Consider the following 24,096-nt stretch of genomic DNA (forward strand, 5'->3'; position numbering starts at 1 on the left):
AAGGTTGAACTTCAAGGCCTAGATTTCTACAGGTTTTCTGAAACACTAGGAAACCTCTAAAATCTATTGGAGGTTCCTGTGAGACTATGAGGTCCTTAAAAGCAGAAACTATCTTGCTTCCTAAACTTTTATCACAGTGCTTTCCATTTAGTAAGTGCTTAATAAATTCTTTGTCATTCATCCAACCAGCCATTGTTGATGACTTCAGTCCAAAACTGAACTTGACTCTTGGCATCTCAGATTGAATTGAGATGTGACTGTTCACTTTGATCCCATCTTTCCCTCTTTCCTGATACTTTTCCCTGCTTTAAAACACGTAGATTGTTTCTGGAAGAGAATTCTGGCTCCAATAAAAAGTTGAGTTGGGAATGGTGTTGGTAAATCATCTTTGGATTACTTTGGGATTTCACTTCTCTCTCTCTTCTCTCTCTCTCTCTCTCTCTCTCTCTCTCTCTCTCTCTCTCTCTCTCTCTCTCTCTCTCTCTCTCTCTCTTTATAGAGTTTCACCATGGAAATCCCTTGTGGTCTTCTCACCTGCTCCAAGAAGCCAGGTAAGTTCACTATGAGTCCATGAAGGACAAGAACAAGGAGAGAGAACTTCAGGCATCTACAGCCCTTCTGTGCAGTCTTTGGTGCTAAAAGTGAGGGCTGATGTGCATTTCCTTCCTTCAGTGCCTCTTAAGAGCATCTCAGTGGCTGTGTCTATCCATGAGTTTGTGGCAGATGTGTCTGCAACCCTGGACTACAAGAATGAGGAAACTGATCCTGTGGAAGCATTCTTTGTGTTCTCCATGGATGAAGACTCTGCTGTTTATAGCTTCCAAGCCCTGGTGGATGGGAAGAGGATAGTAGCAGAAACACAAGAGAAGCAGCAGGTAGTAGGGATAGGACCCAGGGCTTCCCCTTGCATTCTTCATGTTAAATAACTAAGCTTTAGTGTAGTCTCATGTGGAAACACTGAGTTGCTTTTGTACTCATTGAGCTGATGTTTTACCCATAGTATTCTCTTCTGTAAAATGAGGGGATTGAACTAGGTAGTCATTAAGGGGCTTTCCAACCCTAAATCTCTGTGTCTTGCCTGAAACCATTTTTAGAGAAGTCAGCCTGAGTGGCTGGTTCTTCTACCCTAACCCTGCTGTCCTTTCTCTCTCACTGCCTCATGCAACCCCTTTCATTATCTCCCCTTCTGCCTCTCTCCCCAAAGCCCTTTCTTCCTCTTCTACTTGTTCCTAAGACTTCCTCCTTGCTGCTCTTCCTCTTGCCCCTCAGGCCCAGAAAGATTATGAGAATGCCATCTCCCAAGGCCAGCAAGCCTTCCTTCTGGAGCAGGATAGCAGTTCTGGTGACATCTTCAGCTGCAGTGTAGGAAATTTACCAGCTGGCCAGAAGGCTGCTGTCACTCTGAGCTATGTTCAGGAACTGTCCCTTGAGGCAGATGGGGCTGTTCGTTTTGTCCTTCCAGCCATCTTGAATCCACGCTATCCCCTCCAAGGTGAGGAGCCTGGTGTCCTCCAGTAGCAAGGGGGTGTGGGATTGTGGATGGAAGAACAATGGGCTATCTGGTTCCACCTGGGTCTTGTGGCCTAGGTGAGAAAGGGGAACTTAGTTCCTGCTGGGTCATCACTGTCCTGAGTTATTTGGTGGTTCATTGCAGGGTCAGCTGTGGCATGCAACATCACCTCTGAAATCCCCCGGGTTGCTGGCAAGGAGCTGCCCTATACATTTAGTGTCACTGCCAATGTCTGCTCTGCCCATGGCATTGAGAAGGTCCATTCCAACTGTCCTTTGAGTCCCCTGCAGTACTTAGAAGATGACAAGTCAGTTGCCCAGGTAACTAACTAGGCAGGGAGCATCATTGCCTTGGTGCCCCTGCCTGTTTCCATACTTTGACCCCCTCCTTTTTGTTACCAGTTCCTGTCCACTGTCCGGAACTCACCTATAAGATGGTCATACTGTATCCCCTTCCCCTCCTTCTAGACCAAGGTCTTTCTCCTTCCATACCACCTCCATCCCAGAGCATCACTCAGCAATGGGAAGTTAACTCTCCAGTCCCTTGTTCTCTCACCTGGGAATCCAGAGGAAGCTCCTGGAATTTCCTTCTCTTCCTATCATTGCTCTGCTCTTCCCCATCCTCATTCAGGTTTCCTTGGCTGAAGGGCATCATTTTGATCGGGATGTTGAGATTCTGGTTTACTACAGGGAGGTGAACACACTCAGTGTCTCTGTGGAGTTGGCCCAGGCTGATGCCAAACCAGGTGAGCTAATCTCAGGAAGTTGCTCACCTTGCTGAGGATAGATCTCCCAGGCATGAGGACCCCTGTGTCCTACTTGCTTTCCCTCCTCTTCCTCTGAAATAAAGATTTCAGAGAGGTATTGAAACAGTTGTAGGATGGTTCTGTCCATGGTATACAGTGGTGCTCTCAGGAAGGCAAAGAGGGAGATTCAGTATCTTACTAAAAGGGGACAAGGAAGGATTTCATTATAATGCCAAATGTAGAAATGATAAGACTTAAGGACAGAACACAGATACTCTTCTTACTGTTGTATGTTATACCATTATACTTTGACCTAACATAAAATCATAATGTAGTACAGTCTCAGATCCAGAATCTCAGAATTAGAAGAGATAGCAAGGATCCTATTGCCTACTGCAGGATCTTTTTACAGAAGCTGTTGTCTAACATAGCTTTCCTGTTATGTGCTTACACCATTCATTTTGTTGGTAGGACCTTCCATTTTATCCATCTTCAATTTAAGGTGATTACTTTGGGCACATAGTTCTAGCTGGATGAGATCTTTTGGAAGTCTCTTATGTGATGTGTTACCTAGTCCTTCCTCTTTTTGGTCAGCCATACTTTCCTCTAACCCATTGATTAAAAAATATTGAACAATATAGGGCTAATGACAGATCCCTAGTTTCCTCCATCTGAAAATTCTCAGGACATTGACCTTGATCCATTAATGACTTTGGGGGCTGATCATTCTTAGGATTTATAGCCAGCAGTAACTAATTATGAATGCATCTCATTATTATTACGGAGTGCATAACTATTTTATACATAGTTATAACATAAGAAGCTTTGAATAGCTTGCTGAAATTCAAGGATAGTGTGGATATGGCATTCCCATGATCTGTCAGTCTTTAGGCCTTTCTGTCCTTTCTTATTTGCCAAGGTTTTTCAAAGATCACTGACAGCAATTCAGCTCTGTTTCTTATGCAAAAATCCATCACTCATTCCTCTTTGACTGTAGTTTCAGGAAAACACGTCTACTTGGATAAATTGATAGGCTTTGTGTGGTCAGATAAATTTGTCACTGGACATTTTATTCTAACATCCTCTATCAAGGAAACTTTCAGCAAAGTTTAATGCCCATTTGTCTTATTTTAGTTGCCTAGTAATATCTAAAACTGCTGTACTTTTATCCCTAATATTACAAGTTAACACGATGTTTAATTTTCTATTTAACCAATGATTGAACAAGTGATGTTATCAGGATGGCTTCTGCCTCTGCTGGTATAGATTGAACTTATTCCTGCTTTCTCATCCCGTGTGTCTCCTCTGTAGTTTTCAAAGGGTATCATACACCCATCATATACTGTTCACTAATTCTTTTGTAATCTTTCTATGTGACCAGCGCATTTATTTTAGTCCAATGTAATTCTGATGTATTTCACATAATGTTGAGGGATTTACATATATGCCCTGCATCTGATGGCTCCTTTTCCTATATAATTCTTCACTGGCAGTTTTGTAAGTTTGTTTGTCTTAAGGCCTTTTGCAACTAGGACAAAAATCCAAACCAAAAATAAAAGCTCAAGGTGTAATAATGAAACCCTCAACCCATACTCAGCTCCTTTTCCACATCATTTTGTTTTTGGGGACCTATCATATATACTTTCTTTTATTTATTTGTTTTATCTCTGGCTAGGTTCCCTGATGGGAGATCCAGCTATGATGGTGAGTTTCTACCCTAGCATCCCTGAGTCTCAAGGAGCAATCACTGGAGAATTTATCTTCCTCATGGACTGCTCAGTAAGCATGTCCTCCTCAATGCATAGCTACGAAGGTGGCCAGTTGCACAAAGAGAGTGCCAAGGTACCAGCTTCTTTTCTCTCTTACATACCTCTTGCATATACCTTTTTTTTTCAGAAGTAAAAATGGAATTTGTGGGATTAAATATTGTAACGTATTGGGATGTTAATCTTGTAACATGATGACTGTTTTCTAATGGTGGCTTAAATCTGATTGTGATCAATTTAAGGGTTACTTCCTGGTGCTGGAATCATGGAGGGAAGAACAGAGTGAGACCTAAGTATCACAAGGATGGAAAATGGCAGACTTTAAAGAAAAACATGTCTTCTCTATCTTTTTTCTCAGGAAACTCTGGTTCTGCTGCTGAAGAGTTTACCTCTTGGCTGTTTTTTCAATATTTATGGATTTGGATCCTTCTTTGAGTCATTCTTTCCATGAGTCTCTGGCTAGAGTCATAGAGGTCAGGGGAAGGATGGAGGTTAAAAGGGAAAGTTTTAAGGGAGGTATACGAAGAGGTAGCATAATACCTGTCTTTGGAGCTGGGGAGTATGAGATCAGTAAATAGGCTTAAGTTTCTGACTCTGTTAGAAAAACTCATGGAATTTGTATGTGTATGTGTGTATCTCAGAGAGTGTGGTGTACACACAGCAGTCCATGGAGAATGTGGTACTGAGAGTAAAGGATCTACATGCTGATTTGGGAGGGACTGAAATCTTAGCGCCACTGAAGAACATTTATAGCAAATCCTGCAAGCCAGGCTACCCTCTGCAAGTAAGGAACTGGGACTGTGAAAAAGGGAGATACAAATCTTGTTTTGTTGATGGGTCCTTAGCATTTAATCCTGTATGAAGTCAGCAGTGATCAGGATTTTTTGAGTCAATCAGGGTTAAGTGACTTGCAAAAGGGCACATTGCTAATAAATGTCTGAGGTTGGATTTGAATGCATCTCGTGACTCCAGGGCTAGTGCTCTATCCATTGTGCCACCTATCTTTGTCAAGTTAAAATGATAGAGCAGACTGGGAAGTTGTAATTGCCTTATCTCTTATACTAGGAATGAGAGCTATTGGCTATACCATCACAACTGAAAATTCATCTAGCAATTTTTGATATATTTAAGGAATGATATAACTGATAATGATATAATTCATATCATTTGACTCTTACAACAACATTGTGAGGTTGGACCAACAGATGTCATTATCTCCACTTTACAGTCTGGCAAACTAAGTTTGGGTTGACTGACTTGCTTATGGCCAAAGAACTAGTTAAGTGACAGAACTGACTTTGGACCCAGTTCTTTACTGACACACAAGTCTATCATTCTTTCTATTTCTCCTACTGGATCTCCAAGTCTTTGCCAAGTTCCAGGGAAAGGTCCCCCTCACAGAAGAGCCTGACTAAGCATTTTAGGAGGCTCTGAAACCTGCGAGGTGCCCCATAGTTGTTGAGATACTTATACACTGCACAGTCTGGCACATATTAGGTGCTTTATAAATGCTTATTACCCTCTCCCTGCCATCCCCCATTCCCCCCATATCCCAGCTGAAATTGCATCTATAGGAGTGCTGCTTAGTGGCCTTGGAGCCTCTCTTTATAGACCTGCACTAATGTGGAATTGAACACTGAGGCAGCCTGCTCTACCATGGGATGGATGACTGCTGTAGTTTGGGTCATCTGAGTCTTGGGCTGAGGGACCTGATGTGGCTCTAACAGGATCTGTGGTTACTTCTCTCCCTCTGCAGCTCTTTGTCTTCACAGATGGAGAAGTTTCTAATACCCAGCAGGTCATTGCTGAAGTTCAACGCCACAACAAGGATCACAGGTATGGTTTTCAGGATTCAGTCTCTGACACATATTTAGTCACCATGTCTCTGGGCCTCAGTTTCTTCATCTGAAAAATGAGGGGTTTGGGCCAGATAGTCCCAGAAACTTCTTCCTGTTCTCCATCTGTGACTCTGTGATGATGATCTGTAGAGGGCTGGGTACCTAAAGCAGGGCTCTGATCCCTAAGCAGGACTTTACCCCTAAGGCATTTGTCCTCAAATTCCCCACTGAAGTAGACTGAGGAACCTTTTCCTGAGACTTCCTTTGGGCAGCCTGCTGTTTCTCATTACAGGTGTTTCTCCTTTGGAATTGGAGAAGGGGCTTCCACCAGCCTTATTAAAGGTATTGCTCGGGCAGCTGGGGGCACTGCAGAATTCATCACGGGCAAGGACAGAATGCAGCCCAAGGTGGCATGGTTATATTTTTTCCAAAAGCATCTGTTCTAGACTGAGGCACCACAATAGCTAACTGAGCAGGGATACATCCTTGTCCCCATGTCCTGTGCTGTAGCATTTTTTTGTGTTTAGGTGCTTGGGAAATGTGTGTGGGGAGGGGAAGTGGGACCCTTCCCTTCCTGGGCCTTGGGATGTGACAGCTGTAGATGTGGGAGCTCTTGAATGTGGAGCAGGAGTCATGGTCCCTGGGAATGACTCTGCTCATGACAGACAGATGCTTAAGGGAAATGAACATGAAGGGGGGATGAAAGGTATATAGACTGGGGCCAGCCTCAGAGATTGGGAACTTTCCTTGCTTCCCTGGAGGTTCTGGCTCTACAACTTGGGCTTACCTTCATTTTCAGTGTAAAAATCCAACTCTCCCAGTTTTGCTGTAAATGACAAAAAGAACTGGGGAAACACATAGCTGTGCTGCATTCAGGAGTTTGGAAGAGGGTTGAGGCCTGGCTTCTCACATGACCAAAGAGGAGGAAATATCTTCTCAACCCTTAGTTATCTTCTCAAGTCCCCTCCCCCCTGCTCTAAATCTTATTTTTCTAGGTGTCCCTCCCACCTCAAGCTCTGCAGCTTCCTCTCTGTTCCCCCAGGCCCTCAGGTCCCTAAAGCGAGCCCTGCAGCCGGTGGTACAGGACATCTCCCTGACCTGGACTCTGCCCCCTGGGCTGGAGGCTACCTTGCTCTCTCCAGCTCCTACTCTCATCTTCCAGGGTCAGAGGTTAATCATCTATGCCCAATTGAAAGGCACAAATACAGTACGTCAATCCACATTCTTACTTTTGGGGCTGGTGGTTGTGGTAGCTGATGTCTAAACACTGTCCTGGACTTTTCCTTTTCTGTCAGTGGGTGGATTTGTAGGCTTATCTAGACCATGGCATGTGGAAGGGAGGAACAAGTGTTCTAATTTCCTTTTCTTTCTGGTATACCTGGAACTTGATAATGTTTTTGCCTGATTATTCCATTCTGATCTAGTGTGGTATGTGGGCCATAGTAATGGCTCTGAGTTTGAAGGATCTGAGTTCAAATCTCACCTCAGATGGTTAAGATTTATGATCTTGACAGGTCACTGAGTTCCTTTGGGGCTCTGTTCCCTGCTATTTAAAATGAAGGGGTCAGGGGCAGCTAGGTGGCGCAGTGGATAGAGCACCAGCCCTGGAGCCAGGAGTTCCTGAGTTCAAATCCGGGCTCAGACACAACACTTACTAGCTGTGTGACCCTGGGCAAGTCACTTAACCCCAATTGCCTCACTTAAAAAAAAAATGAAGGGGTCAGACTGGATGGACCTCTGAGGTCACTGAAAGTTCTAGCGCTATGATCTTATGCTTGTGATTTAGACCTTGATACTTCCCTCAATGCGCTGTGTAGTCCCTGACTTTTCTGCTTATCTTATTCTAGTCCAAAGAGGCAGCAGGTGAGGTCTGCCTTCAATACACCCTCCAAGGTGCTGGCTTCCAGAACACAGTGCCATTCTGCCTGGATCCCAAAGCAGATGACAAGTAAGAATCCTTGGTGATTCCTCCCTCCTTTTTCACCTGCCTGTTCTTGAGGCTTCTTTTCTTCCCTTTCTCATGAATCTCTCTCCTGTGGACCCACACATCTTTTCCTTTTATTGCCCACCTGCTTTCCCTGGTTATTGGGAAGCCTTAGACACTGGGGGTTAGCACTGCCTCCCAGGTCCCCATAGTTAGCAGAGAAGATTGTCTGTTTTCAGACTTATCATTCACTGCCTAGCTGCCAAGTCTCTGATCCAGACCCTTGATGGAAACTTAGAGGATGGTGCAGAAAAGAAGAAAAAAGTGGTGGATATCAGCCTTCAGTCGAGTGTTGTCTCTTCTCACACTGCCTACATTGCTATCAATAAGGAGCTCAACCAGTCCATTCAGGGCCCCCTCACCAGGAGGGATATTCCATTGTCTTTTGCTAGTTTGGCAGCCCAATACTAACAAGGTAAGGTGGATCTGAGTCTCTTGACTCACATTCAAGAGACAAAGAGATCATACTGGTGTCTTCTGTCCTTTTCAATTCTGGAGATCCTGGCTGTTGTTTTGAGATGCTTTATTGGTGAAGCTTTCGTGCTGCAATTGGGTTTGGTGGGAAGGAACTCTTGGGTAGAGGGGAGATTGTAAAATATTTTTGATGACTAGGGCTAATTTTGGGGGGGACTAAACTATGGATGACTAATCTGGGGACTTTTGACTATTTGGCTATCTGACTTCGTTAATTTAATGTGGGCTGTTAATAAAGTTCCACCACACTGCTCCCAAACTGATAAACTAAAGATTAAGAAGGCTCTTAACTAAATAAAGCAGAATTTATTTATGAGGTACTATTTAAAATTAAGAATACAGGGAAATAAAATGTACAACCTGACTGCTTTCCTGAGGTCTCTTTCCACTGCATCTCTTTCCCACCTGCTGCGCTTTGAACTTCTTGAATACAATAAAGGCCTTATTTGCCTCCGGCCTCAGGGCACGTTACACTTTCCCTGGTTTGTAATAAGGCCTCCTAGTCCTGCCTTACCGTTTGTCTTGTCCCAGTCTCTCCTTTCTAATCTTGTCAGACGCCCTCTTGACCTCTTCTCAGGCCCCTGTCTCCTTGTCAGAACCGAACTCTCCTCTGTCCTTGTCCGAGCTCCCCTCTAGTCACCCTCTAGTATGTCCCTCTCCTTCCTGTCTAACTCCCAGGCCTATATATACCTTTTCTTCTCTCCACTCAAATCTCAGGGCTTCCTTTGCCCCCACAGACCAAGCTAATCCACCAGCCAGGGCTGCGGCTGGTTGGGGGGGGTGGGGTGGGGCGGTGCACTTCCACTTCATGTGCCTCAGCACAGGTTATCCGGGATCTTTCGGATAGCTCCACTCAGGTCGGAGGGAGCTGGGGCTTTTTTTTTTCCCCCAGCTGTCTGACCTGGCATCTTGTGTAGCCCACGGGGCTTTTTCACTCAGCTGAAGCTGAGGAGGAGGGGAAGAGACCCTGAAGGCCTAAGGCTTTCTAACCTCAGCCTAAAGGTAGGGTCCCCAAATCAAAATAAATTTCCACAAGATGGAACATCATAGAGAAGAAAGAAATAAAGAGGTGGGAAGAAATATTTAGCAGCAGAAATCTTACAGGTTAAGAAAGTCATACTACCTAAGATTATAGCCATTTTATTCCTGTATCCCTTAAACTACAGTTATGCAGATGGGTGTAAAATGTTGTGTAGATGGGTAATCCCTACCAAGGAAATCTTGGTGACCCACTGAAAAGCTGGTGTGGGGACTACTTTGACATGTAAATTGATAGAAGCTCCTTGGAGAGGATCTCTTAGCTATAGAGAGAACATGCCAGTGGCCACACACCTTGAAGAATAGGAACTTGATTTGTTTCCATACTGCCACTGTGGGCCTTGCTTGACTCTCTTGTCCCCTGGTTCCTTATATCTTTTCTTCACAAAGTGGGACTTTTCTTGGTGGCTAAGCATCAGCTCTTTCTCCTTTTCTCTTCTCTGCTCTGGTCTTCACCTAACTTTATGACTCCCAGTAAAAGGAGAGGAATCTTGTTTATGCAGGTTGGTACCAAACAGCCTCATCCTTTTCTGGGATCTGCTATCACAGATATTTCTGGAGTGCTCCTTAGTATTTTATATATGAGGTTACAAGGAGTCACAGGAGTTTATTAAGAAAGGAAGTCACATGAGGAGAGTATAGTTTCAGGTTAGTAATAAGATTGGAAGGCAAGAAAAACTATAGACGTGAGAAAATAGAGGAAGTAGTGACAGAGATTGTAAATAGCTTTTTGTTCTTATTTGCCAGCATCATCTGGAAACCCAAATTCTGGTCTCAATCTGAATCTGTTCATTTCCCATCTTGATTTTTTCCTCCTGCATTCAGCAGGTAGGAGTGATTTAAAACAAAACAAAACAAAACATAACTGTGGTTTTCAGGTCTTTAGTCTCTTGTTAAGTTCTTCATATTCTTCAGGAATGTACTCTGGGTTTGTCTTGGTGGCATCCTTTACCCCCATAGAATCAGCAGTTTTCAGGTAAGGTAATCTCAGGAGGGTCTCATGTCATGTACCTGAATAGACTTATTTCTCAGGAAGACAGAAAAGCATTCTATTGGTCATGATATGTGGACAAACAATTCTAGAAGACAAAACTAGAAGCCATAGTTAGAAGTTAGAAAGTCACAAATGAAAGTTTGATATATATAGATAGATAGATAGATACACACACACACACACACACACACACACACACACACACACACACACACACACAAAGCACCTTATAAACTAGAGCTATCCAAAAGTAGAATGGACTGCCGGGAGGTAGTGGGTACCCCTTCACTGGAGGTCTTTAAGTAAAGGCTTGTGAGATGTTTTACTGGGGATTCCTGTGGAGTTATGTGGAATTTGACCCAAGAACTACTCTGGTTCCTTGAAATTCTGAAACTCTATGATTATCTGAAAAGGATGTGTCAGTCAGGAAGTCATCAACCATTAATATTTGCCTCATTTTTCTCTGGCTACTTAGCAAATGATTTCCTTCCTGGTGGATCTGTGACATTATTCTTGTGAAGGCAAGAAATGCGCTTTACTAAAAGCAGGGCAGCTAGGTGGCGCAGCAGATAAAGCACCGGCCCTGGATTCAGGAGGACCTGAGTTCAAGTCCAGACTCAGACACTTGACACTAGCTGTGTGACCCTGGGCAAGTCACTTAACCCCTATTGCCCCAGAAAAAAAATACAAAAAAAAGGTGGGGGGCAGCTAGGTGATGCAGTGGATAAAGCACTAGCCCAGGATTCAAGAGGACCTGAGTTCAAATCCAGTCTCAAACACTTGACACTTACTAGCTGTGTGACCTTGGGCAAATCACTTAACCATCATTGCCCTGCCCCCCCCCCCCAAAAAAAAAAAGAAAAGAAAAGAAAAAAGAAAAAACCACCTCCATGGGAAGCCCGTCAGACTTATTTCATAGCTCTACATGTTGTGCCTCTTCACTTCCTTCTCTACATTGAACTTTCCAACTTCTTAACATATATGAAAATTCACCTATTCTTTAGATACCCTCAAGCCCCCGAAACATGAAACTCTTCTTACCTCTAAAAATTCATGATTTAATTATACATTTAAGAATGTTGCTAGCAAAGTCAAGGTCAAATGACCTAATAGGAAGCCTCTGTTCTTTTATTTTCTGGAAAAGGAAAGGGGGAAAATATTTCCAGTATCAAAGGGATCTTCCATTCTTTTCTTGTTTTAAAAATTATTTATTGGTGTCATATGCTTTTATATCCCTTTTGTTTCTGAATATCTCTATTCCCTTTCCTTTGTATTGTAATGAAAGCCAGCTAATCAACATATCAGCTGTGCTTGACAGTAAATGCAATATTCCAAATCCATAGTACCTCAAGCTCTGCCAAGAAAGGAGTCTCTATTCTTTCTGAGACTATTTCATTTTCTGTGATAAGTTGTAGAGTCAAGAGACATTCCACCAGCATTTTCACCTTCTCTTCTGTCATTTAGTGCATGAATATCTATTACTTGGGACTGGTAGGAAGATCAAGATAGATGGTATATTCTCACAGGTTACTGAAAAAATTCCTACTCCATTTGTGTTTTTCTACCATTTGCTATTAGTAGATTTCATGGTCAGGTGTTTTCATTGTGCTAGGGATTCTTTTCCCCTAATTTATTTCTTTTTAAAAATAATACTGTATTTTCCCCCAATTACATGGAAAATAATTTTTAATGTTTAAAAAAATTTTGGATTCCAAATTTTATTTCTACTTCCCTCCCTGCCTCTACCCAGGATGGTAAACAAACTGATATAGGTTATTTGTGTGCAATCTTTTAAAACATTTCTATATTAGTTATTTTCTTCAAGAAGACTAAAATAAAAGAAAGGAAGAATAGAAGGAAAGAGGGATGAAAAGAAGAAAGGAAGAGACAGAGAGAAAGGAAGAGAAAAAAAGAGAAAAATAGTATGCTTCAGTAAGCATGAGTTCATTCTCTGGAGGCAGATAGTAATCTTCATCATGTCTTTTGGGATTGTTTTGGATCATTGTATGGCAGTATTCACAGTTCTTCATTGTATAATATTGCTATTAACTGTGTACAATATTCTCCTGGTTCTGCTTACTTCATTTTGTATCATTTCATATAAGTCGTTTCAGGTTTTTCTGAAATCATCCTGCTTGTCATTTTTTAATATTATAATAATATTCCATTACAATCATATACCACAACTTATTCAGCCATTCCCCAATTGATGGGTATCTGCTCTATTTCCAATTCTTAGCTACTAAAAAAAGAGTTGATATAAATATTTTTGTACAAATAGGTTGTGCCTCCCCCCACCTTTTTTTTTTTTTAAATCTCTTTGGGGAAGGGGCAGCTAGGTGGTGCAGTGGATAGAGCACTAGCCCTGGAGTCAGGAGTACCTGAGTTCAAATCCAGCATCAGACACTTAACACTTAATAGCTGTGTGACCCTGGGCAAGTCACTTAACCCCAATTGCCTCCCCCCCCCAAAAAAATCTCTTTGGGATATAGACCTGGTAGTGGTATTGATGGGTCAAAGGATATGCACAATTTGATTGTCCTTTGGGCATAGTTCCAAATTGCCTTCCAGAATGGTTGGATCAATTCACAACTCCAACAGTGCATTAGTGTCCCAGGTTTCCCATATTCCATCCAACATTTGTCATTTTCTTTTTATGTCATATTAGCCAATCTTTGTATGTGAGCTGGTATCTCAAGAGTTGTTTTAATTTTCATTTTTCTACTCAGTGATTTGGAGCATTTTTTCATATGCTTATTGATAGCTTTGATTTCTTTGCCTGAAACCTGCCTCTTCCTATCCTTTGACCATTTATCAATGGGGGAATTATTTTATATTCTTATAACTTTGACTCTGTTCTTTACATATTTGAGAATTGAGACATTTATCAGAGATCCCCCCCCCAATTTTTCTGCTTTCCTTCTAATTTTGGTTGCATTGGCTTTGTTTGTGTAAAACATTTTTAATTTAATATAATCAAAATGATCAATTTTACATTTCCAAATGATCTCTATATCTTGTTTAATCCTAAATTCATCCCTTCCTCATACATATGACAGGTAAGCTTGTCTATGCTCTCCTAATTTATTAATGAATCACCCTTTATATATATTTAGTATTTTATTTTCCCCCAATTACATGGAAAACCATTTTTAATATCATTTTTAAAAATTTTGAGTTCTGAATTCTTTCCTTCCCTTCCCATACCCCTTATTGAGAAGGCAAGCAATTTGATATAGATTATATATTCTTTTTCAATGGAATTTCTTTTTGTGTTTTTCTTGCTGATGGACTTTGTTGGTAATATATAGAAATGTTGGTGATTTATGTGGGTTTATTTTGTATCCTGCCACTTTACTAAAGTTGGTAACTACTTCAACTAGCATTTTGTTTTCTTCTCTAAGATTCTTTTAAGTATATCATATACAAAGAGTGATAGTTTTGTGTTCTCATTGCCTATTTTGATTCTTTCAATTTCTTTTTCTTCTGTTATTTCTATAGCTAACATTTCTAGTACAATATTGAATAATAATGGTTATAACGTGCATCCATGCTTCCTCTCTGTTTGTATTGGGAAGGCTTCTAGTTTATCCCAATTACAGATAATGATTGCTGATACTTTTAGATAAATATTACTTATCATTTTAAGAAAGATTGCATTCCTGTGCTTTCTATTGTTTTTCATAGGAATTGGTGGTATATTTTGTCAAAGGCTTTTCCTGCATGTATTGAGATAATCATTTGATTTCTATTGGCATTGTCATTGATGTGGTCAATTATGCTGATAGTCTTCTTTATTGAAGCAGCCCAGGTATATTCCCAATATAAATGTTCATAGTGTATGATTCTAGTGGTATATTGCTGTAATCTTGTAGTTAATATTTTATTTAAATTTAGTTTTAAAAAATGTTTCCGTTCAAATCCGGCCTCAGACACTTAACACTTACTAGCTGTGTGACCCTGGGCAAGTCACTTAACCCCAATTGCCTCACTAAAAAAAAAAAATGTTTCCACCAATATTAATTAGGGAAATTGGTCTATAGTTTTCTCTGTTTTCACTTTTCCTGGTTTAGGTTTTCAGCACTATAATTTGGTGCTCTTCTTGGTTGCCTATATTTTTTAAGGGCCAAATTTAGTATGGGAAGAGTTAATTGGGTGGCTCGCCTTAATATTGGGTAAGAAAAGAACCAGCCTCTTTCAAAAACAAAACAGGTTTATTAATGGGAATAAGTTTAAAACAATATCTGAATCACACAAGTGAGATTAATAGAACTAGAAACAATGTATAAATCTCTGGGGTAAATAGGCCCTAGGCACCCAAGCCTGCCTCCAGCCCAGCTACTTCTCAAGAGCTAGTTTTACCTCAAAAACAAAACAAACTCATCACACCCAAAATCTATAGCTTTAAGGAGAATCAGCTGTGCAGTCTCTTCTGTTTTTGTTCAAAGGTCAAACACCAGCAGCTCCTCTAAATGTCTGCCTTCCTTCCCCGTCTCTCTTCTGTCTCCCTCAGAACACTCCCTAACTAACTGCCTTTTCACTGAATCCCTAACCCCTATAACTGAAACTAAACTGTATCTTTAACTGACTCTTTCACAGGAAGGGAAGTGGTGGTTCTTAGCCATGCTGAGTCTCCAATTCACTCAGTACACCCACATAAGCTGACCCCAGTGTAATTTAGCCGGACCCACAGGGGCATGGGAAAGCTGTTAGAGGAAGGCTAGTTGCTTAGCTTCAATAAATGTTTCCTGTGGTCAGAGTTCTTCTTGTTTGTTCATTTATCTCCCAAAGTACACATTCATCCTCTCTTAGGCTTTTCAAGCTTACATTTTTTTAGTCTGACTATAATAAAGCAAAGCTAGGGTTATGAAAACCCCAAATCATAATTAATTCCTTACAATTTCCTACTCATTTATATAGTATTGAAATTAATTGTTCTTTTAAATGTTTGGTAGAATTCACTTATAAATAAATCTCACCCTGGATATTTTTTTCTTAGGAAGTTCATTGATGGCTTATTCAATTCTTTTTAAAAATGGGGTTAAGTATTCTATTTCCTATCTTGTTTATCTGGGCAATTTGTATTTTTGTAAATATTCCTCCATTTCATTTGGACTGTCAAACTTATTGGCATATGATTGGGCAAAATAGCTCCCACTAATTGTTTTAATTTCTGCTTCTTTGGTGGTAAATTTGCCCCTTTCATTTTTTGTTCTTTCATGGTTTTTTTGGTGAGGCAATTGGGGTTAAGTGACTTTCCTATTGTTAAGGGCTAAAATTCTAGCTAAACTGTCTAAAATATCTAATGAGTGGTCGCCAATAAATTATAAGCTTTAGCAAGAGTTAGACTTTTAAGCATTTATTAAGGAGAATAAGAATTTGATAAAGAGAGAGAGAAAGGCCTAGATTTCTATCTATTAAAGGGAGAGCGCATTTCTAGCTCCCTTCTCCACCAGAGTCCCGAGGAAAGAGAGCGAGACCGAGCGCCAGTCTCTTCCTTCCTCCTCCCACTAGTCCGCGTCACTTCCTGATGCCAAAGAAAAGACTCCTGGTCTTGCCCTCAAAGACCTTCGCTTCATGGGCAGAACTCTTCTACAGTAAGTCTCCAGCAGGTGGCATTATTCCAATCGTTACACTATGGTCACACAGCTAGTAATTGTTAAGTGTCTGAGGCCAAATTTGAACTCAGGTACTCCTGAATGCAGGGCTGGTGCTCTATCACTGTACCACCTAGCTGCCCCACCCTTTCATTTTTGATACTGGTGGTTTGATTTTTTTCTTTCCTTTTTTAAATAAAATTAACCAATGGTTTATCTATTTTTTATTATTTCTTCCCATAAAACCAGCTTTTAATTGTATTTCTTAGTTCAATAGTTTTCTTACTTTAAATTTTATTAATATATCTTTTGAGTTTTAGGATTTCCAGTTTGGGGTTTAAGGATTTTAAATTTGTTCTAATTTTTTAAAGTTGGCATACCCAATTAAATGACACATTCTTTCTCTATTTTATTGATTTAAGTATTTAAAGAAAAAAATTTCCCTTAAGAACTGCTTTGTACTGCATCCCATCAGTTTTGATGTATTCTTTCATTGTTGCTATTCTCTTTAATGAAGCTATTGGCTGTTTCTATGTTTTATTCTTTGACCCATTTATTTTTAGGATTAGATGATTTAGTTTCCAATTATTTTTAATTTGTCTTTCCACTGCCCTTTATTGAATGTATTTTTATTGCACTATGATTTGAAAAGATGCATTTAATATTTCTGCTTTTCTACATTTGGTTGTGGTTTTTATGGCCTAATGCATGGTCAGTTTTTGTGTAGGTGCCATATGCTGCTGAGAAAAAAAGGTATGTTTCAATTCAACTGGAGATCTACCATATCTAAGCTTTCCAGAATTCTTTCTATTCACTTCCTTAACTTCTTCTTCTTCTTTTTAATTCTGTGGTTAGATTTATCTAGTTCTCAGAGAGGGAGGTTGAGGTTTCCCAGTAGTATACTGTCTGTTTCTTTCTGCAACTCATTCAACTTCTAATTTAAAAATTTAGATGCTATACTATGGATATATATGTTTAGTTTTGATATTACTTCATTGTCTATGGTACCTTTCAGCAAGATGCAGTTCCCTTTCTTATCTCTTTTAATTGGGTTTATTTTTGTTTTTGCTTAGATCATGATTGGTACCCCTGCTTAATTTTTTTTTATCTTAAGAGTAATAGATTCTGCTCTACTCCCATAACTTTATTCTGTGTGTCACTTTTTCAAATGTGTTTCTTGTAAATGACAAAGTGTAGGATTTGGTTTTTAATCTATTCTGCTATCCACTTCTGTTTTATTGGTGAGTTCATCCCATTTACATTTATAATAATGACAATTAACTGTGTATTTCCCTCCATCCTATGTTTCCATAATATATCCTTCTTTCTCTCTTTCCTTTCACCCTGTCCCTCCTCATAAATGCTTTACTTCTTATCACTACCTCTTCAAAACCACTCTTCCTTCTATCAGCCGTCTTCCATCTTCTCTTATCCTCATTGCTTTTTACTTCCCAGTAGGGTAAGATAGATGTCTACATCTAATTGAGGATGCTATTTTCTCTTTGAATCAGTTCTGATGACAGTAAGGTTTTAAGCTTTGCCTGCCACCCACCCATCTTTCCCTCTATTCTTTTTTTTTTTTTTTGTGGGGCAATGAGGGTTAAGTGACATGCCTAGGGTCACACAGCTAGTAAGTGTCAAGTGTCTGAGGCTGGATTTGAACTCAGGTCTTCCTGAATCCAGGGCTGGTGCTTTATCCACTGCATCACCTAGCTGCTCCCTCCCATCTATTCTAATAGCTCTTACATGCCTCTTTTATGTGGGATAATTTACCCCATTCTATCCCCTTTCCCTCTTCTCCCAGTACACTCTTCTTTTTCACCCCTTAATTTTGTTTTCTGGATATCATCCCATCATAACCATCACACACCTGCATCCTCTGTCTGTCATGCTCCTAATTGCCCCTATAGTGATAAAGTTTTTAGGAATTACTAATATCACCATGCCATGTTGGAATATAAACAGTTTAACCTTGCTGAGTCTCATGTTTTCTCTTGTTTCTGTTTTACCTTTTTATGTTTCTTATGAATATTATTTTTGAGGGTCAATTTAAAAAATTCAGCTCTATTGTTTTAATTAGGAGTCCTTGAAAGCCCTCTATTTCATTTTTGTTTTTGCAGGACAATGAGGGTTAAGTGACTTGCTCAGGGTCACACAGCTAGTTAAGTGTCAAGTGTCTGAGGTCAGATTTGAACTCAGGTCCTCCTGAATCCAGGGCTGGTGTTTTTATCCACTGTGCCACCTAGCTGCCCCCACAAGTCCTCTATTTCATTAGATATCCATATTTTTCCCCTGAAGGATTATACACAGTTTTGTTGAGTAGGTGGTTCTTGGTTGTAATCCTAACTCCTTTGCCTTCCAGAATATTATATTGCAAACTTTCTGGTTCTTTTTTGTAGAAGCTGTTAAGTCTTGTGTAATCCTGACTCTGTCTCCACAATATTTGAATTATTTCTTTTTGTCTGCTTGCAGTATTTTCTCCTTGATCTGGGAGCTGTGGAATTTAGCTATGATATTCCTTGGACTTTTCATTTCAGGATCACTTTCCAGTGGTGATTGGTGGATGCTTTCTATTTCTAATTTATCCTCTGGTTCTATTATATCGGGACAGTTTTCCTTGATAATTTTTTGAAATATGATGTCCAGGTACTTTTGTTGATCATAGTTTTTTGGCAGTTCAATAATTCTTAAATTATCCCTGTTAGACTTCCAGGTCAATTTTTTTTCCAATGAGATATTTCATATTTTCTATTTTTTTATTCTTTTAATTATGTTTTATAGTATCTCAATGTCTCATGGGATAATTAGCTTCCACATGCCCAATTCTGTTTTTTTAAGTAGTTAGTCTCTTTGGTAAGTTTTGTCTATCTTTTTCCATTCTGTGTTTCTTTTACCAAGCTTTTGACTCTTTTTTCATGATTCTCTTGCATTTACTAATTTTTCCCAAGTTTTCTTCTACTTCTCTAATATGCTTTTTTTTTTTTTTTGCAGGGCAATGGGGGTTAAGTAACTTGCCCAGGGTCACACAGCTAGTAAGTGTCAAGTGTCTGAGGCCGGATTTGAACTCAGGTACTCCTGAATCTAGGGCCGGTGCTTAATCCACTGCGCCACCTAGCTGCCCCCTAATATGCTTTAAAAAAACCATTTAAAATCTTATAAAAAAGGAATGCTAACAATATCTTGACATGTAATTGAGGAAAAAATAAAATACTATCAACAAATAAATAAAAATCCTTTTCAAGTTCTTTGATGAGTTCTTTTTGGGCTTAAGACCAATTTATATTTTTTTCTTTGAGACTTTGCATGTTTTTCACATAATTTTTGTTTTGTTTTGTTTTGTGGGGCAATGAGGGTTGTGACTTGCTCAGGGTCACACAGCTAGTAAGTGTCAAGTGTCTGAGGCCAGATTTAAACTCTGGTCATTCTGAATCCAGGGTCAGTGCTTTATCCACTGCGCCACCAAGCTGCCTCCTTTTTCACATCATTTTGACACTGTTGTTCTCATTTAAATTTGTGCCTTGATCTTTCTGTCACCATAGTCACTTTATATAGTCAAGTTCTTTTTTGGGCTTTTTTTTGCTCATTTTTTTTTGCTTGTATTATGACTGTATTTTTATGTGAGTTTTGGGCTCTGCTCTTACACTGTCCCCTACCTTTTGTGCCTGCACTCTGGGGACCTGCTACTGGCTTTCACTGGGCATCAGGGCCTAGCTGATGCCTTGTATTAATTGGGGGGGGGGTGGTTCCTGCTGGATTGTACTGTGGGTGGGGTTTTAGTGTTGGTGGTCTGGGGAAGGTGGGGTGGTTACTGCTCAGCAATGAGGGTGGACCCAGCTGGTGGCCTGCACTGGGAGCAGGGCCTTGCTCTACTGCTGGTTTGGGATTCCTGGCCTGCACTGGGGTGGGGCCTAGCTGGTGGATTGCCCTGTGGCTCAACAAGGATTTGGGAAAGATTTGCTGGGGAATTACTGTCTAAGGCCCTTTGGTTATGAAGAGTAGGAACTCTCAAACTAGGGTTACTGCAAGGAGTCTTCCCCATTTTCCCCATCTAATGTATCCTGCTTTGTGTCTATTAGGTTTTTACAGAATGACATTTTTGCTCAGCTGCTATGTGAGTGACATGAAGTTTACTATTTATTCCCTTAAACATATGCCCTCCAGATTCTCTACTTCTGCAGCTGATTTCCCTCCAGAAGGCAGAAGGTTTCTGGGAACTGGATGAAGCTTTGGCCTCAGTCCTGGGTGCGAGTGTTCAGAATGCATTGGCTGCATTGCCTGACCAGGTGAGATCCTAGAGAGGAGGGCATAGTATGGGATATATATTCAGGGGAAGAGCAAGAGAGAGCAATCTACCTTTGGGTAGGATGATGTGAGTCATTGCCCATTAGCTATGGCCTATGACAAAGAGATGATGGAAATACTTTTTAGGCCTTGGAGCATAGCATAGATACTTCTTGTAGATTAAGGAGAAAAGCCAGGAAGTTACCTGAGCTCTCCCCAGTTTTCCTTGGAAACAATGTTAAATCAAGACTTTAAACAGATTCTGGAACAACACAACCCACAAAAAGATGGAGTGAAACAATTTTCTAATTTTTTCTTTTACAATTTTCTAATTTAAGATAATATAGAACCTCTTCAGGCAAGGTCTGTCTCATTGGGTGAAAGGGGAGCACAGCCCAGCACAAACTGTGTCTGGGTCAGCCAGTAGGAGGCTCTAAAGCATGGCACAGATCAGCAACCAAGTTCCCTGGGTTCAGGCTTAGCAGGCTAGTGGCACAGCAGGCCAGCTTTGAGGCCTCTAGCCCCATCACAGAAGGCAAAATGCCAGCCCAGGGTCCCCCCAATATATACCACAGGTATTACTAGGCTGGCCTACCCCAGCACAGTGAGCAAGCCATGAGGCCCTGAGTCTGTGGTGCAGAAAGCCTGTGACTAGGCCCCTAGCCCCCAGCACAACAAGGTTGGGACAGTGCCCCCTGTACCCCAGGAGCAGAGTTCAACTTTAAAAGTCATGAAATAAACTAAAAATGAGTAAAAAGCAGAAAAGAAGCCAGGCCATAGAAAACTACTATGGTGACAGGGCAGACCAAAACACAAACTCAGAAGAGGACATCACTGTAAAAATACCTACATGCAAAGCCTCAAAGGAGAAGATGGGTCTCAAGACCAAAACATCTTCATGGAAAAGTTCAAAAAAGGATTTCAAAAATCAAATAATAGAGGTAGAAGAAAAATTGAAAAAGAAATGAGGGTTATGCAAGTGAGAGTCAAAAGCTTAGAAAAGGAAGGACAAAAATTGACTGAAGAAAACAATTCCTTAAAAAATACAATTGGCTAAATTGGAAAAAAAAAATCCACTGAAGAAAACAACTCCTTAAAAAGTAGAATTGGCCACATGGAAAAGGAAGTACAAAAGTTAACTGAAGAAAATAGTTCCTTAAAAATTAAAATTGAGGGGTATCTTGGTGGTGCAGCAGATAAAGCACCAGACATGGATTCAGGAGGACCTGAGTTCAAATCCAACCTCAGACATTTGACACTTACTAGCTGTGCGACCCTGGGTAAGTCATTTAACCCTCATTGCCCCCCCCCCCCAATCTTAAAATTGGGCAAGTGAAACATCATGACTATGACACATGAAGAATTGGTCAAACACAATGAAAAGAATGAAAAAAACAGAAGAAAATATAAAATACCTCATTGGAAAAACAACTAGAAAATAGATCCAGGAGACATAATCTAAGAATTACTGGACTACCTGAAAGCCAAGATTGAAAAAGAAGAGCTTGGACAACATTTTTAAAGAAATTATTGGAGGGGCAGCTAGGTGGCACAGTAGATAGAGCACCGGCCCTGAAGTCAGGAGGACCAGAGTTCAAATCCAGCCTCAGACACTTGACACTTAACTAGCTGTGTGACCCTGGGCAAGTCACTTGACCCTCATTGCCCTGCAAAAGAAAAGAAAAGAGATTATCAAGGAAAACTACACTACTGTTGTAGAAAGAGAGGGTCATATAGTCATTGAAAGAATCCACAGACCAACTCCTGAAAGAGATCCCAAAATGAAAACTCCAAGCAAAATTCCAGAATTATTAGAGCAAGGAGAAAATACTGCAAGCAGCCAGAAAAAGAAATTCAGATATGAAGGAGCCACAGTTAGGATTAAACAAGACTTAGAAATTTCTACATTAAAGAATAAGAGGGCTTAGAATATGATATTCCAGAAGATAGAGGAGCTTGTATTACAACCAAGAATCAACTACCCAGCAAAACTGAGCACAATCTTTCAGGGAAAAATATAGACATTGAGAGAGATAGGGGACTTTCAAACTTTCCTGATAAAAAGACCAGAGATGAATAGGAAATTTAATCTTCAAATACAAGCCTAAAGAGAAGGATAAAAAGGTAAATGGGGTGTGGGGAACCATGTTATTCAATAAGGTTAAACTGTTTACATCCCTACATGGGAAGATGATATTTGTAACTCTTGAAAACTGAATCTCTATTGGGGCAATTATGAGTATACATAGAAAGAGTTTGTGAGTATAAGTTAATATGATGATATAAAAAATTAAGGGATAAAAAAGGAATGTATTGGGAGAAGAGAAAAGGGGGGAGGAGAATAGGGTAAATTATATCACATGAAGAGGAACAAAAGCATAGTTCCTCATGTATAGGTATGCAGTAAGTACTTGTTCATTGAGGGAGAGCAATAAGGGCAGGGACCTGGAAGAAGTAGATAATCTGTCTAGGATCAGTTCTTTCTATGGCCCTGGGTAGGCTAGGTGCCATCCAACGGTTTGTCTGCCCCTTTCTAAGGTTCCCTGACACTGAGGCATACTATAATCTAGACTAAAGATGACTCATACTGGGCTACTATCTTGGCTGTGCTGTGGATGCACAACTCCAGTTGGGACCAGAGAGAAGAATGGGAACTACTGGAAAGGAAGGCTGTGGCATGGATCCAGTCTCAATCTGGTAAGGATTCCACCTTGTCCCTCATAAATCATGAGATTTACTATTCCCTCAGGATACTACCTCATTAACCTAGATAGGTAGGGTGGGAGATGGAGGGATTGATTGCCTGATTCCTTTCTGTCCCACTTTTTTGGTCTGTCAACCTAGAGGAAGGACTCACAGAGAGTGAGGGACATAGAGGGGACACAAGAAGAGGGTTGGGAGACAGAGTAGATTTGTTTCTCTTCAAACTCCTTTTGCCAGGCTACTGGCATCATTCCTACTTTAGTCCCATAGATGCCCCCAGGGTGAGCCTGAGACTGATCTAACAGCTATTTACTCCTTTGGTTTCAAGAGTTGTGCTTTGAGGGGCAGCTAAGTGGTGCAGTGGATAAAGCACTGGCCCTGGATTCAGGAGTACCTGAGTTCAAATCCGGCCTCAGACACTTGACACTTACGAGCTGTGTGACCCTGGGCAAGTCACTTAACCCCCATTGTCCCACAAAAAAAAAAGAATTGTACATTGAAGGACAGCTAGGTGGTACAGTGGATACATCACTGACCCTGGATTCAGGAGGACCTGAGTTCAAACCCAGCCTCAGACACTTGACACTTACAAGCTGTGTGACCCTGGGCAAGGCACTTAACCTTCATTGCCCTGCAAAAAAAAAAAAAAAAGAATTTTACATTGAAAGTGTTTGTGTGGATGGGAAAAATGAAAGGGGAACTTAGGGATGAGAAAAGAGAAAGAGCATGACTCTGGTGGGAAATACAGCAGTGCCTAATAGAGTGCTTTCTGCTAAGCATAATAAATGTGTGATGAATGTTTTCTAGGGCTAGAAATGGTTAGAGGAGGGCAGAATGGGAGTAAGGGTAGCTAGGCATCCTTTTCCTGGCACTTATCTGCTTTTGTTTATAGATTCTTCCCTAGGTGAATGTATCAAAGTAGCCAATGCACTCCTGAAATCATCTGTGGATCCTGCTGTCTCTGGCCTGTGAGAGTAGAAATGAAAGTGTTTATCTTTGGCTGCTGCTTAAACCCATTGATGTGCCTTTCTTCCCTGTTATGGCCCATTCCCCATATGAACTGAGCAATCAGATTCCATTTGGTTTAATTCAAATATTAAATATTGCCTACTGTAAAACTATAGCTGGCTCGGAATCTGTAAGCTATTAGCTGCCTCGCTAGTCTG

At 40.6% G+C, this 24,096-nt stretch overlaps 1 protein-coding gene across 1 annotated transcript; it reads left to right on the forward strand.

Moving 5' to 3' along the window:
• Positions 1-499: 499 nt before the first annotated feature.
• Positions 500-23,930, forward strand: LOC122747695 (von Willebrand factor A domain-containing protein 5A-like). The gene is given in 17 exon segments (XM_043993579.1): positions 500-551; positions 673-875; positions 1,270-1,492; positions 1,655-1,830; positions 2,141-2,255; positions 3,931-4,097; positions 4,380-4,472; positions 4,665-4,805; positions 5,778-5,857; positions 6,152-6,266; positions 6,902-7,066; positions 7,707-7,807; positions 8,023-8,234; positions 10,271-10,331; positions 20,073-20,229; positions 22,798-22,924; positions 23,823-23,930. Coding segments are annotated over 17 exon segments (2,259 nt in total). The 5' UTR covers positions 500-508; the 3' UTR covers positions 23,903-23,930.
• Positions 23,931-24,096: the final 166 nt, after the last annotated feature.

This window comes from Dromiciops gliroides, chromosome 3, assembly GCF_019393635.1.
Source record: "Dromiciops gliroides isolate mDroGli1 chromosome 3, mDroGli1.pri, whole genome shotgun sequence".
Taxonomy (NCBI): domain Eukaryota; kingdom Metazoa; phylum Chordata; class Mammalia; order Microbiotheria; family Microbiotheriidae; genus Dromiciops; species Dromiciops gliroides.